A 25,873-nucleotide genomic window follows, 5' to 3' on the forward strand; every position below is an offset into this window, starting at 1 on the left:
TGTTGGGAGTGTTTTTGCAAATTTTCATAAGAACTTGAAATTTGCAGCTTCCTAAAATATTTAGACTTCTTCTCAACCCTTAGCCCTACTCTGAATTCTGCCAGACTCACTCTTTCAGGAATTTTGGAGCCGAGCCGGCTATCTCCGCAGTTTCTCCTCACACACAATCGCAGGCGCTTCAAACTCCCACCCTGTAAACTGACAACACTCCGCTGAGAAGCAAATGCTACAAAACTAATATCCCAAATAATCGAGGGGGCTACCTGAGAAACCCGACAAGACAGACCTCATCAACCCTGGGAGGGAGGACTCTTCATTCTGAGAAATCCAAAGAAAGGCACCGGTGATGTAGCAGACACTGAGTATGTCTAGCAGTTTCCCTTTCCTGCAAAGCCAACGTGGTTGAAAAATGGATCCATGCACTTCTTCACAGAATCAGTCCTGTCTCTTAAGTATCACAGTGCATAAACGGCAATCTTTAGCAGCGAGTCTCTCCCTGCTTTTGTCTAAGTGACTATGTGTTCCCTGGCTCCAAGAGCTTCAGCTGGCATCTCAGGGCCAACTCGACAGCAGGGGGGCTGGTTACTATGACAACGGATGGGTCTCCTGAATTCTGAAAGGGCCCTGAGTAGCCACTTGGGAAACAGTTATTGAGCAAAAAGTTGCCTGGGATCTGCCACGTGACCCAGATTCCCCTGCACACAGCTGTCCAGAGAAAAGAAAGAAAAAAAAAAATAGGTGACTATCTTCAGGAACAGCTGGGGTCTCTAAAGGCTCCCTATCCCCATGCCTTTTAGCATCTCAGAGCAAGACACCACTGAGTCATTAGAAAAAAATCGTCAGAGCCAAGCCACGTTTTAGCATCAGGAAATGCACTTTCTTCTCCCGATTGGCTCCACACACTGTCAGGCTTTGAAGAGCTGCATTGCAACAATTATTCCTAATGATTACATTAAAACCTTCTTGAACTATGGCTACAGGTCCATGTTTTGGACAGAGATGAGTGACATGAGCAGTTACCAGATTATAAAAGAAAAAAATGATGCTTGGAATACAGGTGGCCCTGAGGGCAGTTTGTTTCGAAAATGATAAAGGTGATCACACAAAGCCATCAAAAATTATGACTTGGAAGCTTGGCTTTTTCCAGACTTGAGAAAAGTTGCGCATAAACCTATCCTTTGATCCTCATTCCCTCCCTCACGTGAGATGCAGAAGAGCAGCTCAGACTGACCCAGTGCCTTTGTACATGCCCCAGATTCCCTTAAAAAGAATCTGAGGCTGCCCATCAAAGTGGACTTTATTTTTACAACGAGGAAGTGTGTTTTTCCCCAAGGAGTACCAAATACAACAAGAACACATGCTGCTCTATCAGCTCACACAGATTTTCCTCCACTCTGAACATCTATCCTTCTCAGTTCTATGAAAATCAGAGCCAACCATCTCCTCCAAGAAGCCTTCCCTGACTCCCTTCTGCCCAGCTCTGACGATGGGCAAGTACCTCCGGGAGCACAGTTTCCTTTCATCACCACTGGCCTTGGGAATGCACGTACGAGGTCAGGGCAGAGATGGGCAGACTGGTGAGCAGGGGGCCACGGTCAGGTCTGTGCAGCCCACCAGTGCCATGAGAGAGTATGAGAACAGTGATCTCACACCTCAGTGTTTCTCATGAGAATCTAGACAGTGGGAGTTTTAGGCAAACTCTTCCCATTTTCAAAGTAATTCTCGTTTCTAAAAACAAGAGGTCAGCTACACAAAAACAGTAAAACAGGGCACCAGTTTGTAACCTCTACTTGGGACAACTGTTTTCTACCTGCTCATCTATTCTGTTAACCTACGCACTTTTTTTTTTTTTTAATGTAACTATTTATTTATTTTTGGCTGTGCTGGGTGTCTCTGTTGCTACGTGGGCTTTTTCTTTAGTTGCAGCAAGCTGGAGCTGTATTCTAGCTGTGGTGTGCAGGTTTCTTATTGCAGTGGCTTCTCTTGCTTCAGAGCAAGGGCCCTAGGGCATGTGGGCCTCAGTAGCTGCAAGACACGGGGTTGGAGTTCCCATCCCAACCCACTCAGTAGTTGGGGTTCCTGGGCTCAATAACTTTATTTATTGAGCACAGGCTCAATAACTGTGGTGCATGGGCTTAGTTGCTCCAAGGCATGTGGGATCTTCTTTGACTAAGGATCAAACCTGTGTCTCCTGCATTGGCAGGCGGATTCCTTAGCACAGAGCCACGAGGGAAGACCCCTTACACACTCCTTGAGACAGGACTTCTATCTTCTCACCATATCTCCAGTGCCTGACACAAACTAGATGTTTAAGAAATGTTTTCGAATAAATGAAGGGAGGAAGGAATACGTAAGCCACCTATAAAGGGTCTTTTAGGTGAACAAAACAAAACAAAGGCCTAGGTTTGAGTACAGCTGACCCTTGAACATGGAGATAAGGGTGCCAACATTTTGCACAGTCAAAAATCTGCATGCAATGCACTTGGCCCTCTGTATCCACAGTTCCTCGACATCTGTGATTCCCTGGATTCAACCAAACACCAGACTGCATAGTCCTGCAGTGTTGACTACTAGAAAAAACTCAAAGTCGATCCTTGCAGTTCAAACCTGCGTTGTTCAGAGGTCAACTGTAGGGACTTCCCTCGTGGTCCAGTGGTTAAGACTCCAGCCACACTTCCCCCTCAGGGAGCATGGGTTCAATCCCTGGTCAGGGAACTAAGAATTCACATGCTGCATGGCACAGCCAAAAAAATAAAACAAGGTCAATTGCACTTCTCAAAGGTACTAGCTTGTGATTCTAGGCAAGTCCATTCCCTTTGTGGACACTGTTTCCTTCAATGGGAAGGAAGGAACAGTCCCCAACACCATGGCCAACACCCGTGGCTGCTGTGAGGATTAAGTCAGGCCACTTTGCTTTGTGCTAATTCACCACTATTGGCTGCTGTGACTTATTATTATTGTGCTTATTATTATTTAATAATAATAATATTATTATTATCGTGACATTATTATCATGCTTCCTCCTCGCTAGCTTGTTCATAGTCATACACGGGAGGAATCATTGCTATTGCCCCAGCTCCTCTGTGACCTTCCTGGGATGGGGGTGGGAGACAAATGTCTAAGCCAAATCCAGTGATTGGAGAGCAGGCTTGGAAGCACCCGCTGCTAGAGCAGATGGGCGGAGAACCTGCACACGGCTCACAGTGCTCTGAGCGTCACTGCTGCTACTGTGGAATCCAGGAGGGACCCGAGCTCTGCTAGGCACACGTGGTCAACCGTTCCTCCAGCAAGAAGGATGTCGGCATATGCCCACACTTGATCTCATGTGCATCTGTCTGTTTGCCAGAGCCTCTGTCATGCCAACTCAAACCCTGCACACATTTGCGGTTTATGTCCCTTCTTATTTATTACACTGTCTCCCCCTGAACATCTAGGAGAGAGAAAAATTGCAGTGTCAACAAAACACACTTGCTTTCACGAACAGCATTCTAAATGAGGAGGCACTGACAGAGGGCAAAACTGCTGGGAGTCTAAAGATGAGAGTAAAAAGAGAGACCTTTCTCCACCTGCCTATGAAGCTAAACTTATGTGGACTGATGTGCCGTGGAATTTACAGACGGCTCAGTTGTGTGCTCAAGAGGGATGTGGATTTCTCAGACCAGAAAGTGAAATCCTTCTACTACTAAACTTCAACCAACGGGGGTTACTTTTCACAATTCTCACTTAAGACTTTCTGGTTTGCTGTTTCGGAGTCTCTGTACTTAGCTCAGTTCTCTCTGAATCTGAGAAGAAAAGCTGTTTTACACTTCTGGAAAGTTCTCTCCCAAGCTACAATTATGGTCAATGAGACGCTCAATTTGTCATCAAGGTAAGATAGCACTGATTAGCTGGGACTAAGAATGGGACAGGAAGGTGGTATTACTCAGCATCACAATCTATTCTGCTTCTTAAACACCTGAAAATAGAGCCCGTCCTCAAGTTTTCTCCTTTGCGACTTTGGCAGACCCAAATCATAAGATCTTCTCAGATCTTTTCAACAAGCAAATGAGCTATAAAAACAGACTGTGGAAGGAAGAGAATGCCTCCAGACAAGCTACTCCTCATCTAGGCAAAATAATGTAACGATTCACATAGTGGGCAATGAAGGCCCCATGGACCGTAGCCCTCCAGGCTCCTCTGTCTGTGGGATTCTCCAGGCAAGAAGACGGAAGTGGGTTGCCATTTCCTACTGCAGGGGATCTTCCCGACTAGGGATTGAACCTGTATCTCTTGCATCTTCTGCGTTGGCAGGCGGATTCTTTACCACTGTGCCACCTGAAGTCACATTGGCTGGGTTCAAATCCAGGAGATGAATGCTCTCACTTGTGATTTTACCAAGCCTCAGTTTTCTGATCTGCAAAATGGATGTAATAATTCCTAGGATTTGAATGTTTAATTAGGTGGCAACGCAATCCACATAGCACATGTGTGATTTGCTGAATATTCAGTAAGACACTTGGCTGTTTAGACCTTAAGATGTATGAAGCCGTTTCAGGGGTCAGACTTTCTTTGCTCATCAGAGAGAGAAGAGCTACCTTCAAAGCAATTTTCCTCAAGGTTACAGGAAAAAAAAAAAAAAATCTTCCTAATCCTGCGTTGTTCAAAGGTCAACTGTAGGGACTTCCCTCGTGGTCCTTCTAAGTGGACGCTAATGTCTTACTTACACGGTATTAAGCTATTCCATGGAATAAGGTAATAAACAAACAACGTGTGTGCCCTAGCATAAAGTCCGTGTACAGCTCTTTCCCCAGCATCAGCCTTAAGGGATGCAAATCGCAAAGAAACCTTCTCCAAAATTTCCTCTTGTTTCTGAGTGGCAGCAGCTGGCTGCTCCCAATCTTTTCAGGAACGCCAGCACATTAGTGCCATATAAACAGCTTGTCTTGGTGAGACGGGGGCTAGAGCTCTCGGAATGTACTTTGTAGTCATTCAAAAGGTGCATTTTGTTACTGTCTGGAGGAACAGCGCCAAAATGGCACACTTTAAAAAGTACGGAATTGATTTCTCCTCCCTCATCTCAACAGCAACGACTACAGCTCTGCAGCGTCGCACGCTGACATGGGCTGCACTATTTAAAAGGCACACACAGGGCACCGCTTGTAAAAGGAGGCACGATTTTCCTCGAGTTTATCCTTATTAGCTGCCCCACCACTCTATTCCTTGTCCCCAAATGCCCTGCATGCTTATTTCTAGCTTTGCAGCAACTTTTGCGTTGTTAGGGATTTGACTACATCTCTTCAAGGCGGACCCTGGCAAGGAGAATTTGAGAGAGAGCTACTAGTAACATCTCAGCCAACCATGTTTCAAAACAAATTTCTCCCACAAACCCATGTTGATACCTGTAAAAATACTGCTCAGATAGTCCCCAGTGGACCTCTGTACACCTTCCAGTGGACAAAAATATATGAGGTCTCCACCTGTACTTTTTGCTGGTTTAGTCACTAAGTTGTGGTCTGACTCTTTGAGACTCCATGCCCAACAGGCTCCTCTGTCCATGGGATTTCTCAGGCAAGAATACTAGAGTGGGAAGCTATCTCCTTCTCCAGGGGATCTTCCCAACCCAGGGATGGAACTGACATCTCCCGTGTCTCCTGCGCTGCACGTGGGCTCTTTACCACTGAGCCACCTGGGCTTCCCATCCTCTATTTTTCAGTTTCAGCCAAATGTAACAAAACTAGTATTTGGCCTCCAAGGGTGTCCTTTTCAAGAAACCCAATAATACTCAACCCAATAATGCCAACATTTGAGGACACTTCTGGTGGTGCTCCATGAATACCAGCGTACGCTCCCACTTCTCCCGTGTCCTTGGGGCTGTGTGACCATGTCTGGCCAATGGGAGTGAAGGGTTACACTTCTGGGCCATGCAGTTCAGCCTCAGTGAACACGCAGAAACCACAGCAATAGCTGCGAACACTCAGTCCTCGGTTATGGAAACCGCCACCATGGAGAGTTGGTTTGAAACCTCAGCGTCAGGCCTGTCACCTGAGGAAACACTCCAGGAGGTTCTGATCTGCTTGCGTGCTCTACTTATGTCAAGGCTGCTTGCCAACCATCTGCTCTCACGGTGCCTCAAAGGCAGGAGAGGAGCACTATTGTTTTAGCTTCAAAACCACATCGCTAGAGGGGAACACCCGTTCCCTTCAGCACGTATGCATTTTCTCTGTGTACTCTCCCAACACATCTCTCTTTCACGTTAATAATAAAGAAAAAAAAATTTGAAAAAAGAAAAAAAAAAAGATCCTTGTTCCCTCTAGGTGTTCTCATGTTTGGTCAACTCATCTGTCCTGATGCTAATTCAATTTCACTTTGTTTGTTCTGAAAGAAGTTTCTCCTTGGCACTCATTCCTGTGTACTGGCATGTTAGGAGTTTGGTAAAAACTCACAGGCAGGGCTTCCCTGGTGGTTCAGTGGTAAAGAATCTGCCTGTCAGTGCAGGACAACGGGTCTGATCCCTGATCTGGGAAGATCCCACGTGCTGCAGAGCAACTAAGCCCGTGCACCCCAACTACTGAGCCAGTGCTCTAGAGCCTGGGAACCACGACTCAGTCCATGTGCTGCAACCACTGAAGCCTGCGTGCTCTAGAGCTTGTGCTCCGTAAGAGAAGCCTCTGAACTGCAACTGGAGAGTGACCCCCAGCAGCTGCAACAAAAGAAATGCCCACACAGCAGCAAAGACCCAGCACAGCCAAAAGTAAATAAATAACATTGTTAAAAAAACAACAAAAAACAAAAAAACGCCCTCCAAAACAACAAGAAACACGTCGACTCATAGGCAGTACCTACTGAAGGAGGTGCAAACCTCTCGTTACTTTAAACCAAGCTTTGAATATACACAGATAATATGTTTATCAGCTTCTCTAGTGGCTCAGATGATAAAGAATCTGCCTGCAGTGCAGGAGACCTGGGTTTGATCCCTGGGTCAGGAAGATCCCCTGAAGAAGGGAACGATAACTGTCTTCAGTATTCTTTCCTGGAGAATCCCACGGAGAGGGGAAACTGGCAGGCTATAGTCCATGGGGTCACAAAGAGTTGGATGCGACTGAGCAACTAATAGTAACTAACATGTAAATAACATGTACAAAACATTATAAACATACTTTAAACGTGAAATAATAATATATTATTCAATACGAATGCAATTCAGACTCACTGAGTTTTTCAAAAGTATACACAGTATGAATTTCTCATGGGGAAATACATCTTGAATGGAAGGACCTTAAAAGCTCTCTTGATGACACTGCACAGCCCCTTCCTGTAAGCAGCTTGCTATCAACATGTCTGTCTGGTCAGCCTGGTATCCACATCTGCTTGACCAAATAGCCATGGTCCTCAGTGGCCAGCATGACCCTTATCAGGGAGGCAGAGCACCAAGGTGGGCCAAGCAGAAATAACACTGAGGTTTGTGCTAGAACTACTGGGAACAGGAACTTTTTCACACTGGAGCTGGTAGGGTTACCAAGCCTGGGGCAGCAGTGGGTCCTCTCCGCTCCTTCCTGCGGAGAGTCTGCAACTAAAACCACACAGCACCAAGCAGAGAAAAGAGGAGGGCGTGCAGACCTTTCGTTACCTCCAGTTGCTCAGTTTAACCCATGTTAGGCAGCCTCCGATGTACCAATCAGTGGGCTCCAGACAATATCTGTTTGAAAACCAATATGTCCCGAAGAAAGGGTGACAGGGACATGAGTCTAGTGTTCCTAGGCTCACCCTGAAACACAACGTCAGCTATCACCTAGCTGGTCTATAGCACGAACAGCACCACGGTTACCTTTAGACACCAGCTGAAGCTCTCAGATGAACCCTTCCTTATTCCCTTGACCTTTCCGATTGAGAACAGACCCAGGGACACCATCTGTTCACAGACTGTGTTGATCCCACCTTCAGGATGTATCTACAGTCCATCAGGACACAACCTGCATGGCTGCCCTCATCCGAGCCAGCATCACTCCTTCTTGGACAAGTCCACAGTCTCCTAGCTGGTCTCTCTGCCTCTGCCCCGGCTCCTTTTCAGTGTTCTTTGCAACACAGCCAAGGAATCTTGATCACAACACTTCTCTACCAAACACTCCTTCTGTCATGGTAAAAGGCAATGTGTTCCAGTGGTCTGGAGTGTTCACAAAGCTGTACATGAGCCAACTCCCCTTTATCCTGTTTCTTCCTGATACCCTTTCCTACACTCTGTCCCCCATACTCACCTGCTCCAGCCACAGCTCTTGGCTCTTCCTGGAACACAGCAGGAACATTCCTGCCTCAGAGCCTTTACACATGCAATTTCCTCTGCTTGGAACCTGCCCCAGATGGAGCCCTTTTGACTCCTTTGGACAAATACCCCTTACCAGGTAGGCCTTCTTTAACCACTCTGAGGGCTTCCCAGGTGGCTCAGTGGTAAAGAACCCGCCTGCCAAGAGGAGATGAAGCTTTGATCCCTGGGTTGGGAAGATCCCCTGGAGAAGGAAAAGTGCAACCCACTCCAGTATTCTTGCCTGGGAAATCCCATGGACAGAGGAGCCTGGAGGGTTACAGTCATGGGCTCGCAACGAGTCAGAGATGACCTAGCAACCAAGCAACAACCACCACCACCACCACTCTGACCACTGTGACCATTCACCCTAAAGCCTCAGCATTCCCCTCCACCTTCCAGACTGACTTTTTTCATTGTACACTTAATATCATCTTGTTTGCTTTATTTATTCCCTGTCTCCTCTCCTAAAATGTGAGCTCCATAAGAGGAGAGTGGCACACAACAGGGGCTCAAAATTCATCAAATGAATGGAAAGAAGGGAGGGAAACATGACGCCTGTTCATTACTGATGAAGCTTGTTAAAGGGCAGAAGCTTCCTACATCAGTTTGAGAGGTGAAGCCTGCCAGGGCAACCAAGTGGGCCAGCCTGTCTCACTCAGTTAAACTGGCTGACAGTGTGGAGCTGAAAAAGACAACTTTTAAATAGAAGCTTCAAATAGGCTTCCCTCGGGAAGCAGTGAGAACCAGTTCAAGGATGATGCTAGTATAAGGATGACTTACCATCAGCCATCTTTATCTTATGTGTATTAAATGCCACAGAATATGATAAATGTTCTATCATTGAATTTTCAGTAAAAGGCTATGAAGAAAATTTTAAGGTCAAGAGGAGCTATTATGTGGTTCTGACAAAGTGGAGTATGGTCTCAGAGAAACTGGGAAAGCTCGGAAACTTATTAACTCATTTTGCAGGTTCAGAAACTAAAGCTCAAAGTGAGAAATGGGAATTGTAGCCACCAAGTAGCAGAGCTGGTACTTGAACTCGCTATCTCCCTGATTTTTGAGCAAAAGCCTCTCTGGCACTGAATTCTAGGAGCTCATCATGGGTGCTTTAATCTCAACAGTGGCTCTGTATCTCCAGTTGCTTGCAGATAAAGCGGGTCTCCCAGATGGTAACACAAGAAGTACCGCAGCCACCTTACCTTTCTAAGTGAAGAGGCCGTGGGCGTGCCCTCCCCTTGCGTAAGCCCCCTTTACTGGGCACGTGCTGACAACGGAACCCGAGCCGCACGCCAGGGCTGCCTGGCGACTCACCTCCAGTAAACGAGCACAGCAATGAGAAGGATGAGGCACACGAAGGTCAAGGCTGACACCACAATCAGAGGGATGATCCACTCCATCCTCCCTGGGGAAGGCCGGCTTATCATCCCAGAGGTGTTCTTCTCTGCTGCAAAGAGAAACCGTGCCAGTTAGAGGGCAGAGGCGAGCCGAGCGCAGGAGCCAGGGGAGCCTGAGTGTGCCAGAGAACTCTGCCCCACTTTTGGGTGGTTTCTGGAGAATGGGGCTGCCCGGTGATGAGGGGCAAACCACTGTCCTCGCCGTTTCCTGGGGAGTCCCAAGCCAAGCGGGGCCTGTTCTGCAGGCTGCACCCCGTAGTCACCAGTGGGGTGGGTTTGAAGATAAGAGATCAAGATGTTTTTGAAAAGACTTGAGCTGATGCCAGAGACCCAGCCTCGTTCTGAGAACACTACTGACCCTGAGTGGCCTCTGGATATACTGAAGAAATGTGCTCGGGTCTGAAAGGAGCACGGAGCCCGCTTCTGGAAAATGGACAGGGGAGCCTGGCAGGTTTGCCAGGGCAGGAGGGAGGGAGGGAAAGATGGGTTTTACTAAGACAACTGTCTGTGACTGATCGGGTGTATATTTCTTCGTACAGAGTCAGACACGACTGAAGCGACTTAGCAGCAGCAGCAGCAGTATCCATTACCCCCTCCTCTAGTCCTGCTGTGGGAAACCACCCTCCCTAACAGTCCTGGTGGGACAACTGTCCACGAGTGGATCCCCCAGTCTCCCGGCCAAGGGGAAGGAGCAGGACTCAAGCACAGCCCTGCAGAAGTACCCAGATTCCTCCGCCCATCAGCTCCCACCACCCAGATCCCCAGAGAACCCATTTTCCCTCAAATCTGGTTCAAAAGCTTTTCCTTTGATCCCATTTCCCGCCTGCCCCATCACCCCATCCTTCTAAAGGCTCTCAGAGAGGCAGCCACATCTCTCTCTGCTCCCAGCACACATCGGCCACTCAACAGTAGCCAGCCTGGGGGTTAAGAGGGGAAGCTTGCGGAACAGTCGAGGATTCTCTCGGGTCGGCTAGCACCTCTTACCCCAGCAGCTCCTCCTCCTCTCTCTCAGGTCCCAAGGATCTTCACAAGTTCCCAGCAGACTCAGGTGAGAACCTAGTCTATGAACAGTGGGGTCGATGCCTGGAAATCTCCAGGTGGTCCACAGGAAGCTGAGGGCGGCGTGGGGTTGGGAAGAGCCCAGGAGCACAGAGACGGTCAGGAGAAGCACGTGGTGAGAAAGCAAAGGTTCCCTGATGGCAGGGAGAAGCCCACAGACACCTCCACCGCTGGCTGTAGGGCTCAGCGAGGATTCCTCCTGCTCTGCAGAAATGAGGCCAGCGTTCAGCCAGCCCCGAGCACCCGAGCTGGATGGACTACGTGAAGGGCTAATCAGGCTGGGTTTCCAGGAGAGAGGAGGTGGGCTGAGCAGGAAAGAGATAATTGGCCCTGGGAGCAGATTATTAAAGAGGCAAGACCTGGAGTGAGGAAGAAATGGGTTACAGCCTTTTTACTGGGTTTCCTCAAATGCAGTTGACCCTGATCCCCTCCTCTGTTTCATGCACAGGCGGAACCAGATGCATGCCCAGCTCACAGGTGACAAGACAAAGGCACGCACACTGATGAAAAACCTCAGCAGGGCACACGGAGGTTTATAAAGAGCCTCCCTAACCATGCTAGCCCATTTCTCGTGATACCATGTCCCAGAGGCTTCCGTTAGCATCTATCTGACAAGTCCCGACTGCGTGCCAGGCATGCTGAGACGGGATGCGGAGGCAGGAAGACGTCAGACGGGAACAACTCTGTGTCTGTGGGGTGGGAATTTAAAGGGAGAGGAGCAGATGCATGAACAAGCAATTGGAATAAATGAAAGTGATGCCATGGCAGCACAAGGGGTCCCGGGGAACAGTGGTCTCAGCCCAGGGATTCTGGGGGGGCTTCCTGATGTTCAGATGGCAGCTTAAGGATGAAGGCGAGTTAGCCAGGTCAAAGGCAAGCATGGATGTGTTCTGGAGAGAGAGCACTGAAGTAGAGGGGGTATGAGGATGAAGTGGGGGTCCAAAATGGAGTTGGAGGCCCCATCAGCCAGGGTTTGTAGGCTGGATTAAGGGAACCGGTTTTAGGCCACAGGACATGTCCTGCAAGATTGTAAGCTGAGGCAGACAAGTGTCAGATGTACAATCTCTCCTTCTATACCATGCTTTCTTTGCAAAGCTCTGGTCACCGGCTGCAGAAAGAATCCGAGTTGCAAATGAGAATTTTGCAGGGCTCCAGCAGGGGGCAGCCCAGCCAGGTATTATGTGGCTGGTGGTGCGGAATCTCAAAGCCAGGATGGTGCCCTTAATGGAAAATATGGCAGGAGGGCTGACATAAACGCCTTACAACCATGGAACTCACTTTCCACCCCAGGAAGCCCGGGCATACCCAGTGTCTTATTTCTTTCCTTTCCTTCTCACAGAAGAGGCTTCCTGTCTGGGCCACTGCATGGTTAGGCAGGGGCGGGGAGGAGGCAGAAGGCAAAGTCACATCCTGCTCATCCTCAAACCACTGAGAATGACCCTCGCCCCAAACTCCTTCAGATTTCACAACTGAGCTGTTTCTAACATTTCATCACGCCTGTGTGAGCACTTTTTTTTTTTTGAGAGGTTGAAGGAGTAAACTTATCTGAAGTCCCTTTCAAGACAGCCCCTTGAATGGTGGCATTTGTGGAAGAGAACTCAGACCAGCAACAGCTGGCAGTGAAAGAGAAAAATCTAAGGATTATTTTGACAGCAGTTTGGTCTCCGCCTGGACTAACGGCAGGCAGCGCGATCTGCCTAGGTCGTTTACGTAAAAGCCAGGCAAAAATAGGAGTGCGGCTGGATTTCCACTTGGGCACAACAAAGCTGACTGCATGTTAAAACTCAGAGTCCCGCTTTGTCTTCATGGTACCAGGAGCCTGGAATGTCACTCCATGGCCACTCAGTCATGCGCATCTCCTCCTGAGGAATCCCGCCCTGCCCCTGGTGACAGCATGGTCCTCCATGAGTGGCCTCCCCCACCCCATCGTCTCCTGCTACTCACCTCTGCTGCAATGGGATCCAGCCACATCCACCCATCCAGTGACCAGCTGGGCCATGATCCCACCTTTCAACCTCTGACCCTGCTGAGCTCATTTTCCGGGAGCACTGCTCCATCCTATCCTGGAAGCTCCTCCTGATCCCTCAGTCCTGGCTCAGGTGCAGGGATCACCTCCTCTGTGAAGCCTCCCGAAACCCTCGGTCTGTGCTCTCTGGAAGGTGCAGTAGAGATTACAGGTTTGAACCCTGGCTCTGCCACTTTCTACATGACCTCTAATTGATAACTGGCATCACTTGGGGCCTGGAGTTCTTCATCTATAAAATGGGGAGACAAGAACCTATTTCCCTGATGTGGCGGGAAAACTCAAGACACAAGCAGAGTGCTTAGAGGTGTGCCTGGCATTGAGCAAAAACTAAATAAATCCTCTAATCTTCTCTATGGTGATTGTCATCATGCACTTTTCTTACGGCACATGTAAGTTCAAGCGCTCTCTTATTTCTTACTGTAAGGTCCCGCAGAGCAGGCCGATGGTCTCCGTATAGAACAGTAATAAAGCTCTGTCTCTTCCTAGTCATGCAACACTTGGGGAGTTACTTAAGCTCTTTGGGCATCAGTTTTGCCATCTGTAAGTGGAAATAATGATACTTCCCACTACAATGGGGTGGGAGGGGGGTGTGACAATTACATGAGTTAATTTGATAAAACCCTTAGCGTGCTGCCTGGCACCCATAAGCACCTACTTAACATTATCAACTGTGACGACCATCATCACCACCACCACCCTCTCCCTCTTCAGCACCCTAGCATAGCACCAGGCAGATGCAGAGCACTCGTCAGGTGTCTGCAGAATCTGAATCCCCTGTAATATACGAGGGCACGCGTGGCAATCACAAGAACCTCGGGTGGGTTTTTGGGGGCATTGGCAGTGGGGGCAGCCTATGAGGTGACCACCAGAGAAGAGCCAGAACTTCAAAGTCTGTCCTAAGACTAGAGCTTCTTGCCATGCTTTAGGAAGAAACACTTGTCCTGTTGCCTGACTCAAGGTATGGCCCAGCAGGCCCTCAAAGGAGAAAGTGCCATCACACAGTCAACTACTAGAAACTAACTCGGAACACATAACCTGCCACCTGAGCTGGGTCTACACTTCCTCCCCTACCCTCGGTCTCCCAACAATCTTCCCCACGCCAAGGCCCCAAACACTAGACCATACTACTGACTTTTCAGAGAAACCAAGGTCCTGCCCTCCAGGATTGCAAATTCTGACTACAAATCCTGCCTCATGCCTTTTTCACTCTGTGACTTTGGGTAAGTGACTGTCTCTGAGCCTCTGGTCGCTCCTCTATCAAGGGGAAACAAGAGGACAACACTCACCTCTGGAGGGACTTAGGGGAATTAAATAAAATAACCTATGCAAAGCAGACTATGCTAGATGCAAAAGGAAATCATGGGGCCTCTTTTTCAAAATTACTGAAGAGTTTCAAGAGGTGACAGCAGAACATAAATGTAAACACAGGGCCTTCTGAGCACAGGGCTGTGTGACTGCAAAGGTTGCATCCTCAGAAAGACGGCCCTGAGCAGCCAAGCATTCAGCCCAGTACCTGCGTCCAGAGAACAGTGGTTCTTCTCTTCCTTTCAACCAGGCGACACTGCTGACTTTGATAAAATTAGATGCTCCCAACTGTTAGGAGTAGAAAGTACCCTGATGCTGGGAAAGATCGAAGGCAGGAGGAGAAGGGAACGATACAAGATGAGATGGTTGGATGGCATCACCAACTCAATGGACATGAATTTGAGCAAACTCTGGGAGACAATGAAGGAGAGGGAGGTCTGGCATGCTGTAGTCTATGAAGTTGCAAAGAGTCAGACATGACTGAGTGGGTGAACAGTTAGGAGCAGCTCACTTGTATTTAGAGCCTCACTTGTAACCCAGCTACCTCCTGAACGGTCTAGCAGAGCCCGGCTGCCCAGCTCCAGGAGAGTCTGCCTCTCTTTGTGATGCCTGAACCCTGACACCAGGACAAGTGCAGGATTGCTGGGTTAACATGGCACCTTCTTGCCCCCATCTCTGATCTGTCCAGTTGCTTTGGTCTTACTAGCAGGACCAGCCCAGCCATTCCTGCCTGCCATGGGCAGTGTGAACTGGCAGCCCAAAGATGTGTGGGTTGGCACCCCTTCCCCTGGGAATTATTAATTAAATTGAGAGGTAGGTGCCAAGATTTCATAAACAATAGAGTTCAGCAAAAAATCAAAATCAAAAATTAAAAAAAAAAACAAACAAAAAAACTATCCAAAATCTCCCATATCACAGATCTGAATTCCCAGATGGCAAACATCAGCTGGAAGCAAGGCGCATACTCTCTAAGACAAGCTATGGCTCACTCGTTTGCCACAGTCCTCACCACTCCCTAACACAACATAAGACCTGCTTTCTTTATCCCTGGGTCCAGTGGCCAGCTCCCTCTGGCCAGTCGAATTCCAATCTGCAATATGGCACTCTGACGCAAGGAAGCAGCAGGAATGCACACGCATGCACACCTTATCACATGATAATGCTTTTGTAAAAGCCTTATCATCAAAAGCAAAAAGCATGGTTTAACAAAACTCCTGACCAGGATTCTGAAAACATCAACTTGACTCAAGAGAGAGGCTGTACCAGGCAGCTTTCCCAATTCAGCTTTTATCCTGAAAGTGATTTTAGTTTTCAACCAATGAGAAGTGAGTCAGATTGTTGCTCCATCTTTACAGCATGGGCCATTCCCCTTTGTGAACCTAGAACCCTTTCATACTCTTTCCAGGGCTGCGTCTTGCTGTTCTGTGTAAAAGGATAAAAATGGGAAGCGGGTATCGACTTATGCCCCCTTCTCCTCCCATGGATGTGATGTGCAGATAAGGGGCTGCTAGGAGGGTCAGAAGATGTCAGGCCAGGCAGGCCTGGGACTCAGAGAATGATTTAGTTTCAGAAACATCTTCCAGTGGAAACGTAGAGCAAAATGCTAATATATAATCTTTGTTGAGCATTTGTGTGTGGAGGGCGGGGGAGGGTGAATGACCTCCCCACAGATCATCTTCCTCTTTTATTTCAGCATCCACAAGAATCTGAATAAACTGCTTCCATTCTGCTTTCTCAAAAAAAAAAAAAGAAAAGAAAAACAGTTTTCAGTGGCATATGTCATCACTGAATTAATGCTGTTTGCCTTTTACTGGCTTGGCTCTCATCCCAGTAGAAGCAAATAAAAACGGAGTACAATGTACTATAAATGCTACAGGCAGGGAAATATCAGATGGACCCGTAGGAGACGCCTCCTACCCTGCAGGAAGGGCTCAACTTCTGCTTCGGGACAAGAACCTCTATGTCAATACTAAAAGGGGCTTGGATCCCGACAGGCCACTCTCAGGAGCTGGGGAAAGGTGGATTTGGTCACATTTCAAGGGAGATTGAGAGCAGGACAACCTGCACACTCAAAATCTATAGCTGGGTTTAAGTCACAAAAAACTAGACTGTGTTTGTTTGGATAATGCCACTCCTTCAAAACCAGCTGCAGCTATGAATTATGGTGCTACTTAAAAAAAAAAATAGTGTTAAAACACACATAAAAGTTACCATCTTTACCATCTCCAGGAGTACAGCTCAGTAGGGTTAACCATATCACAGTGTTGCTCAAGTGATTTCAAAGAATCTATTTTTCATCTATAAAATTGCAACTCTGTACCAATGAAATGACAATTCCCATCAGCCCCAGCCCCTGGCAACCACCATTCACCATTCAACTTTCTGTATGACCTTACTACTCTAGGTAACTCATGTAAGTGGCCTCGTGTGTGTGCGTGTGTGTGTGCGCACGTGTGTGTGTTTTGTGACTGGCTCAAGGTTCATCTATGTTGTAGCCCTGTGACAGGGTTTCCTTCCTTTTTAAAGCTGAATGACATTCCACTCTGAATATACCACATTTTGTTTATCTATTCATCAGTCATCGGACATGTGGCTTGTTTCCATTCCTTGGAAACTTGGCCACTATAAATAACACTGCTAGGAACATGACAGTTCAAATCTCTCTTCAAGACCCAACTCTCAATCCTTTTGGGTAAATACCCAGGAATAGGATTCCTGGATCATCCGGCCATTCTATGTTTAATTTTATTAAGAACTTCCATACTGTTTCCTAAGTGGCTACACCATTTTACATTCCCCTCAACAGGGCACAAAAGTCTTCGTTTTGCCACATCTTCAACAACACTTGTTGTTTTCTATTTTGTTTTTCGAGTTTTGCGCTAGCACCCCTAACAGTTGTAAAGTAAAAAGAAAGCTGCTTTTTTATAGGGCCACAAAACTCGTCTTTATTTTCTGAAGCCCTGGCATTAGCTAAACTGCTGTTGAAGAGACATGACTTTGAGTCACAACTACATATACTCTCCTGCAACGGGACATGGGTTTCATGTTCCCATGACCATGTCTGAGCTCGATTTACAGCATCCATCATGTCTCTCCATTTACATCATGACTAGGAGTTGCCATCAATAAGCCCCCTTACCATTTCTCACAGAGCTCAGACTCAAAACAATGCAAGCGTCACCTGTATTTCAATAAGGCGTTGGAACACTGAAGGCACTTGGTAAATCCCAATTTAATTCAAGTTCCATAAACACAGCAGGTCCTGGGTCCCAACCTACTGGAAATCACCACCATAGATGCTTCACTGCAACATCATGTGTCTCTGCCATTAACCAGAACTCATGCCAGACACACAGCCCCTTACACCCGGATCCTTTGCTCCAGCCTCTCTGAAAATCTGCTTGTTCTCGGTGAGGTCTGGTTTCCTACATCAAGAGGTATACAATCTGTCCTAGTCTCGGGATCACTGAGTGAGAGACAGAAACTTCCAAGGACCCAGACACTTTCTAGGAGGAAACTAAACCACACTGGTGCCTTCAGGGCACCCAAGCTAGTTCTTCTCAACACTTGTGGGAAAATCAGTCAGGAGCCGGGGCAAGCCATATGACGTAGAAGAGTTCTCCCCACAAAAGGAGCCTGAGCAACAAAACCAGGAAGGCTGGAAACTGCGACGACAGTCCGTACAAGATCCTGGTCTGATTACTTTAAATAAAGCATGCAGGGACTTCCCTGGTGGGCCAGTGGCTAGGACTCTGTGCACCTGTGCAGGGGGCCCAGGTTCGACCCCCTGGTCAGGGAACTAGATCCCACATGCCACGAGCAAGAGTTCGCAAGCCACAACTGAACATTCTGCACGCCACAAGGAAGGTTGCATATCCCACACATTGCAGCTAAGACCCAGGAGAGCCAAAAAGCCAACCAAACAAAGCATGAAGCATCTCCCCCCATAAATCCCAGCTGAATTTCAGTCATGACGTCTGCTCTGTATTCATGAGCCTGTATTGCTACTTATTTCTGACCTTAAATTACCTCCTATTTTTTCCTCCCAAGTAAACATCTTTGAAAAGGAACTTTATGTTAACCTATAAATCTGAGTTTCTCCACCATGGCATTATGGACATTTTGGACTAAGAAATTCTTTGTTGTGGGACTGGTCTGTGTCTTGGGATGTTCAGCAGTATCCTTGGTCTCTTCCCATTACATGTTAGGAGCAGGTCCTGCTTCAGTCATGATAACCGAAAACGTTTCCAGATATTGCCAAATATCCCTGTGAGGAAAGGGAACACGCTCATCTCTAGGTGACCTTGAGAGTCTGTGCCAAAAGTGAAAAAATGGTTTCTTTTTACAAGGACACATTCAAATATTCACTTAATAATTAATAATTCATTTGAATTATTTGCCCACTTGGCGAATAAGCCCCAAGGGCAGGAAGCCAGCAGCACCAGGTGGGTTCAGGGCCTGTGTCTGACCCCCCGTCTCGCCATGCCTTGCTCAGGCAAATTCCTTAACCTTTGAGCCTTGGTTTCCTCAGGCTCCCAGGTGATGCTAGTGGGAGAGAACCTGCCTGCCAATGCAGGAGATTTAACAGACACCAGTTCAATCTCTGGGTTGGGAAGATCCCCTAGGGGAGGGAATGGCAATCCGCTCCAGTCTTCTTGCCTGGAGAATGGACAGAGAAGCCTAGTGGGCTACAGTCCATAGGGTTGCAAGGAGTTGGATACAACTGAAGTGACTTAGCACGCACGCCTCAGTTTTCCCACTGGTTTAAGCGCCACAAAGACAGCAGAGGCCCCCTGGGGTTGTGTAGAATAAGTGACATCACATTTTGGCTTTTAGCGCACACATCACCAGCATGGAACAAATATTAAGCAGCGATGCAATTGTTTCTAAAGATTTTCAAGCTGGGTTTCCTTAGAGTGTAAGTGTTCCCAAGAGGTACTCAAGATTTGCCCAAGGGAGAGAGGTGACTGGATCTTAGCACCCTCGACTCTGAGTCAGAGCAGGAAAGCAGCCCCAAGTCTCTGGCTCACTGAGTCTACTGCAGATTTATGTGTGTGCTCAGCTGCTTCAGTCATGTCCTTTTGATTCTCTGTGATCCCATGGACTGTAGCCTGCCAGGTCCCTCTGCCCACGGAATTCTCCAAGCAAGAATACTGGAGTGGGTTGCCATGCCCTCCTCCAGGGAATCTTCCCGATCCACAGATCGAACCTCAGTCTCCTGCATTACAGGCAGATTCTTTACCACTGGACCACCAGGGAAGCCCATTCCTAGCTCAGGGTTAGGATCAAAGTCAGTCAAAGGCAAGATCTGGTATGGAGACTGTACTCTCCCGACCCCTGAACTGGAGGAGGCACTCAGCCAGCTTTCAGTGAATGAGTGTTTACATAATGGGGCTCCGAGCAAGATGCAGTCTGAAAAAGGAGTTTCCCAGGTATGAGGAAAAAAAAGGGAAAACCCCAGCATTAAATGATGAGTTTGTAGACTGTGCCCACCCTGAGATGCTACTGCTGGGGCATGCTGCGTACTCCAAGAACACTGTATTGCATCAACTGGCCTCTGGGGGTGTCTTCACCACATCTGGGCCGTGGCTGCTGAGGGAGGGACCCTGGCTGTTACCTGCCTGATTCCTGTATGTGTCTGAACTGGCCCCTTTCTTCTAGAGAATCGTTCTCTGTTCTTCCCTGCAAGTTAATACTGAAGATACTATTCATAGGATTTTTTGAAAAGATGTTATCAAACATCAAGGGGATTTAAATAAGCCTTTTGGAGATGCTGGTAAAAAAATAACACAATTTGTTTAACGTTAATGCTTTTTTTGAAGAGACTAAATATCGACTGGAAGAATTGTTTTTAACACGAAGAAAAAATAAATGTGGAACAGATTTACACAAATGTACATCCAGAGTCTTTAAAAGAAGTCGCCACTAACATTAAAATGATGGGGATTTCGTTTAAAAAAATAAACACCAAGCTGGAGGAGGCAGATGGAGAAATGGGCAAGATGGATCGAGGCAAAGTGAGACCTTGGGGGTCATGCACAACATGGGGTTTTACCCTCAAGTTACTCATATCTTTTATTAACCAATGGGCACACATGCATTTGCCTTCAATCTTGCCTAGCATCAAGGTCTTTTCCAATGAGTCAGCTGGCCATCAGGTGGCCAAAGTATCGGAAGGCACAAGGGGAAGAGGGTGGTGGAGGATGAGGTGGCTGGACAGCATCACCGATTCAATGGACGTGACCGACAAATGGGCAATGGGCTAATTCCGGGAGACAGTGAGGGACAGGGAGGCCTGGTGTGCTGCAGTTCATGGGGTCGCAGAGAGTCAGACATGACTGAGCAACACACACACACATTTCTGTGTAAAGCCACAGGGGTCAACAAATGATAGCCTGCTGATCAAATCATGCCCACTGCCTGTTTTTGAAAACTGAGTTTTACCAGAACTCAAATCACGTCCGCCCACTTGTGGGGTCTTTCAGGCTGCTTACATGCCACCTTGCAAAGAGGTATAGTTGCAACAAAGACTTACAGTCCACAAAGCTGGAAATGTTTCCTCTCTGGCTGTCTGCAGAAAAAGTTTGCTCATCTCTGGCTTAACCAAGCCCCACCACCACTCTCAAATTGGAACTACCTGAAATTCTAAAGGAAGATCCCTCTGACTTTGGGAAGAAGTGGACGCTCCCATTGAGATGAAGGTGGAAAGGTAGAAGCTCTGCTTTACCAGTGTTGGGGGCAGACTGGAGTTTCTGGAGATTGTTTCTAGTGCCAGCTCGTTGGGGACCACAGTCTCCGCCTGCTCTTCAAAGTTTCAGGATGACTGCTGGAGACCTGCAAGGGGCTGCCTCATAGTCGCTCTTGCTGTCCTGTGGATCTCAGGCTGCGTGAAGCTCCTCTTCCCGTGTCACTGACAAGAAGGGTGGCTCCGTTTATCTGCACTAAGGGCTCTAGTTATGCCCACCTTACAGGTGAGGATGCTGAGCAAAAGACTGGCCTGAAGACCCTGTGAGAATAAAGGGCAGAGCCTCCTAGGAGGATCTGACTCCACAAGCTACTCTGCCAAGATCGTGGACACTCAGATGCGTGCAGGGTTGAAGCTGGAGACTCACAGGTTCTGCATCTGAAGGCAGAAAACTCCACAGGTTTTACCAATTGTTTCTGCTCCCCTCTCCCTGGAACCAGCAACTTGACTGCCACTGCAAGGACTCATTTCCGCTCACCTGGACTGAATCCCAGGCCCCCACCCGCACCAGTGTCTCAAACTGCCAAAGCTTCAAGCTCTTCTCTTGGAGAGCTTTTCAGGAGTGTGGACAAAGAAATGTTTAAGAGGAGCCAGCTCGGAAGGCTACTTTGCCAGAGCCCCTAGCCTGCAAGCGTAACTGTTCAAGCCTGAAAATCAATTCCAGGTCCACTACTTGTCTGTGGAGAAACCACACTGGTCCAAGCTGCCTCAGTCCTCACCTCCTAACTCAACTTCCTGTGTCCATTCCTGCCTCCCTAAATGTCCACAGAGAGGCTGAAATGACTTTCTGGAAAAGTTCATCAGATGAGTAACTCTGCTGGGGAAATCCACCACTGGTTTTTCACACTGCTTAGAACCCAAGCCTCAGCATGGCTGACAAGCCCCTTTCTGAATTGAGCTCTGCTCTAACTCATCCTGCATCCCTGATCTCGGGGGTCCAGACACGCTGGCCCTCTGATGGCTCCCTGACTGATCCAAATTAGCCCCCACTTTAGGATCTCTGGACCTGCTGCTCCTATAGCCCAGAATGTTATTCCATGAGTCACTGCCTAGCTAGCTTCTCACTACCGGGGTCTCCACTCAAATGCCCTTCCCTTGACCACTGGATGAAAACTGTCCCTGACCCCAACTCCAGCACTTGATGGCAATGTATTCATTTACTGGAACACTCTCAAGCTTTTCCATTAGAACATAAACCTCAGGAGAACACAAGCCTGACTAGATCTAGAGTCTATTCCCAACGCCTAGTCCAGTACCTGGTATTAAGTGGGTACCTCACAAGTATCTCTTTTAATATCTCCAAATGCAAGAAATCCAACTTTTCCACATCAATTCCTGTAGGGAATGTCACTGCTCCTGCAGGAAGAGCTGCAAACAGCTTCCCAAGTGGCTTGATATTTCCTTTACTTGATTCTTAGAGGGCCACTCTGCACCTTCCCCTAAAACCGGGACAAAGTGAGCAGCACCCGCAGCAGACCCACACTTCAAAACATGAGTCCATACCATCTTTGAGGAGGAACGTAATTCAAAACATGAAAATTTATTCTAAGTTGTATCTTAACATACGAGGTCTCAGCTTTAGATGAATTTTAATGTTTACAAGTGCAAAAGCAAATAAATATTTACCAGTTGCTTTTTTTTTTTTTTTGCACTCTTATAACTCCACAACAGCTTAGACGCAAAAAAAAAAAAAAAGAAAGAAAGAAAAAAATTGTTACTAAACATCTTGTAGTCTGGCAAAAGAGAGACTTTCTTATTAAGAAAACCCCCACAACAATAACAACCCCTCATGTTCAGGACTCCCTTGTAAAAACTACCAGGATGTTTCAATAAGATGTGAGCATAGGACAGAGCCACAAAATCACCCCTGGCCAGGAAGATGGGGATCATGTCCTCCCCGCCGAGGGCAGACCAGCTGTGCCCTGGAGTCATCATCCATAAAACGCACAATTCCGAGCAAATGGGGCACTATTTCACAAGCTGGGATGAGCGAATCCCAGTTCTCCCCACGCTGGAGGTTCTCACCCCTGTAGTTTTAATATAAAGTCACTTCCCCCGAGTGGCCGTTGGTGGTTAAAATAGCTCCTTGCACTCTTCCTGATTCTTTTCTTTGACACCACCCTATTTCTTTCCTTCCCTGTGATCGTTCACAGTCTCCACCAACTGTTAGCTAGGTTTCTGGCTTGCCCATGGATCTGCTTGCTTGCTTTCCAACCTCTCTATTTCCTAACTTCCCTGGTTCGGGCTCCTCTTTTCCCCTGTGAGCTTCAAGCCGCAGGCATCATGCTCACCTCAGTCAGCACCCCGGCAAGCGACTGGCACCGATCAGGCAGCCCAGAAACACAGGGGCTGCGTAAGAGCCTAAGCAAAGAAATCGGAAAGAATACATTTCTCAAGATGGATGTCTTTTTCCATCATGTACTTCACGGTATGGCCGAAGTGCCTGGAGTTACTTAAGCAAGTCGACTTTACCAGGAAGCAAGTATGAAGACAAGACTTAGTCGAGCCACTTTAATAGAAGAGGTGATTTTTATCAGAAGAAAATATTAAGAGACACACACACGCACACAATTCCAGGAATACTAAGCACTCTCTGGATCTTCCCTCTCTGCTCTCAAATATTTCTTCAAGGGTAAGACTGTTCACATCAGCTTGAGGGCTCAGGGGAGGGGCGGCGCTTACCTGGGTTAACAGTGATGAACCTGCTGTCCTCGGGAAACCGGTCCCCTGGGGGCACGGGCTTCCTGGATGGCATCTCGGGCCTCGCAGGATCACTGTCTTCATCCTGCTCCTCTGTGACTGTGGGGGGCACTTGGGTGGGGGTGACCGAGAGGGGGTCCAGGGCGTCCTGGGGCCGGGCGGTGGGGATGGCAGTGCGGGCCCGCTCGCGCCCGGATGTAGTCTGATGCGCGCCCTCCTGGGCAGCGGTGCCGGGGGCCGAGGGCGCAGCGGTGGGCTGGGTGTGGTTGCGCGCCCGCGGGGCGTGGGTCACCCCACTCCGCTCCTTCTTCTCGGAGTCCTTCTCGCCTTCCTCCTCGTGCTCCCGCTCGCCGTCCTCGCTCTCGCTCTTCTCGTCCTTTTCGCTCTCCTCCGCGCCCTCGCCGTCCTTGCTGGGCGCTGAATCGCCGTCGGCGCCCGGGCTGGCCAAGGCCTCGGTCGTGGCCAGGACGGGTCTGCCGGCCTGCTTGCTGGCCGAGGCGGCCGTAGGCAGGCGCGTGGGCCACACAGTGCTGGGGAAGGAGGAGATGCCGCCACCGCTGAAGCCCAGGCCGGCCAGGAGCGTGCTGGTGACCACGGAGGCCACGGTCGCCTGGCTGCCGCTGGACGATGGGCCCATCCCAGTCGCCATGGAGACAAAGGAGAAGGGGATGCCGGAGGATGTCCAGGTGGAAGAGCCTGAGCTGATGGGGGCCATGTCAGCTGAAGAGGCCGGCGATGCTGTGGGCTTGAAGGGGTTGCCCAGGGAGGTGGGGGGAAGAGAGGGAGGAAGAGAAAGCAGAGTGTCAGTCACTGGGATAGGGAACCAGGCCCTGGATGCGACCCCCCAAAGGCTTCCACTCATCTTCACCTTTATTCTCAGAGTCTCCCAAAGGCTGGTGCCAAAGCTGACAACAGGCCATCTGTGGCTGACCATCACCGCTCTTCATGTTTTTATAATTACTTAAAATTTGTAACCTATGTCTTGAACCCAACTTCAACTTTTCACTGATATTGCTCAGGAGGAGGAGGCTAAGTGGCAAAAAAGTAAGCAGCATTCATGCTGCTGGGTTCTCTGCCCACCTGGGAAACCCTGTCTGAAAGGCAAACATCAAATAAGCAATACCCGGGCAACACTGGACAGTCACGCGTTGCTGGGTGACACTGGAGGAGGCAGGAGCTCTTGCATTCACTGCGGCACTGTGGGCAACTCGCAGCCCTGAGGTCTACAGAAGCTCCAGGATCCGGCCGCACATCTTAAAGTGAGGAAGTGGATGGACAGAGGACAGTGGCCGCTACATGTCTGCAGTGGCCAGATCAGAAGTCGGGCCGTGCTCTACACTGAAGGCCTTGGGAGCCGGTTTACACCCACATCCCTGGGTCGGGTGCTGTACACCTGCCATATCTGATTTCAGACTCTCCAGATTTAATCATAGCAAAATACATGCTTGTATAGATGACAGTAAGAGTTCCATTTAAAAAGCTCCAACTATGTGCCTGGGCATCCCAGGCTCTCCCAGGGACACACGTGGACATCACCCCACTTTATAGGTGAGGAAAACAGGGCACAGAGAGGTTAAGCAGCAGAGGTGCGGCTGACTAGGAACAAGTCTCAGCTCATTCTTCCCATCCTACTCAATCAGGCTTCATGGGGGGACTGTATTGGCACATGGTATCTTACAAAAATAAGTGCTGCTCTGACTTATTCGTTTATTTTTAGTTCTTGAAACCTCATATGAAGAATCCAGAATTCCATCCCATCATTTATGTAGTTAAAAGTAATACAGCCAGAACCACTTAGATTTCACTACTGTCTCATCAAATTTCAGTTTGAAAAGTCTATAGTTTAAATGATGATCAAGTTAGCAAATGATGAGTTATTAAGGTGGTGAATGAAATGCCAGGTGCCACCCCCGAGAAGGCACTGGAGACAGAGCAGTCAGACAGCCTGGCTTGAGCATGATACCTCACTTGCTCTCTGGGAGATGCTGGGCACATTAACTCACTGAACCTCCACTTCTTCATCCATAAAATGGGAGTCATAGTAATACCAAACTTGTGGGATGCCGTGAGGGGTAAATAAACTAATACTCTGTGCCTGAAACCCAGGAAAAACTTAATATATTGTAGGATTTGTTAGTACCAACACTGCAATTATTATTACAAGTATTAGTTGTACTAGAAAGGAGAAAACGTAGATACTGAGGCTCCAGACATGTGCAAATTCATATAACTTTGGTCAAATAACAACCTTTCAATCTTAGCCTGTCCCTACTCCTTTGCATTATTACATCCTATGATCTCACAAATTATAAACCATTAAAAATTTTTATCTTGACAAAAGCAATACAGTATAACACTGCTGGCTT

At 48.2% G+C, this 25,873-nt stretch overlaps 1 protein-coding gene across 19 annotated transcripts in view; it reads right to left on the reverse strand.

Annotated features, from left to right (window-relative positions):
* Positions 1-25,873, reverse strand: part of PTPRG (protein tyrosine phosphatase receptor type G) — a 777,241-nt gene that overhangs the window by 81,159 nt on the left and 670,209 nt on the right. For 17 of the 19 annotated variants that reach the window (XM_086367088.1, XM_086367083.1, XM_086367086.1 and 14 more), the window contains 2 exons: positions 23,490-24,252; positions 9,590-9,722 (listed from right to left, as the gene is read on the reverse strand). In XM_086367088.1, coding sequence (XP_086223214.1) covers positions 9,590-9,722; positions 23,490-24,252 — 896 coding nt within the window. The remainder of the gene's footprint in view (positions 1-9,589; positions 9,723-23,489; positions 24,253-25,873) is intronic. The other 2 variants (XM_086367080.1, XM_086367085.1) reach the window with 1 other exon arrangement.

This window comes from Bos grunniens, chromosome 22 (assembly GCF_055505025.1).
Source record: "Bos grunniens cultivar Pamir isolate PY7600 chromosome 22, Bosgru_T2T1.0, whole genome shotgun sequence".
NCBI lineage: Eukaryota > Metazoa > Chordata > Mammalia > Artiodactyla > Bovidae > Bos > Bos grunniens.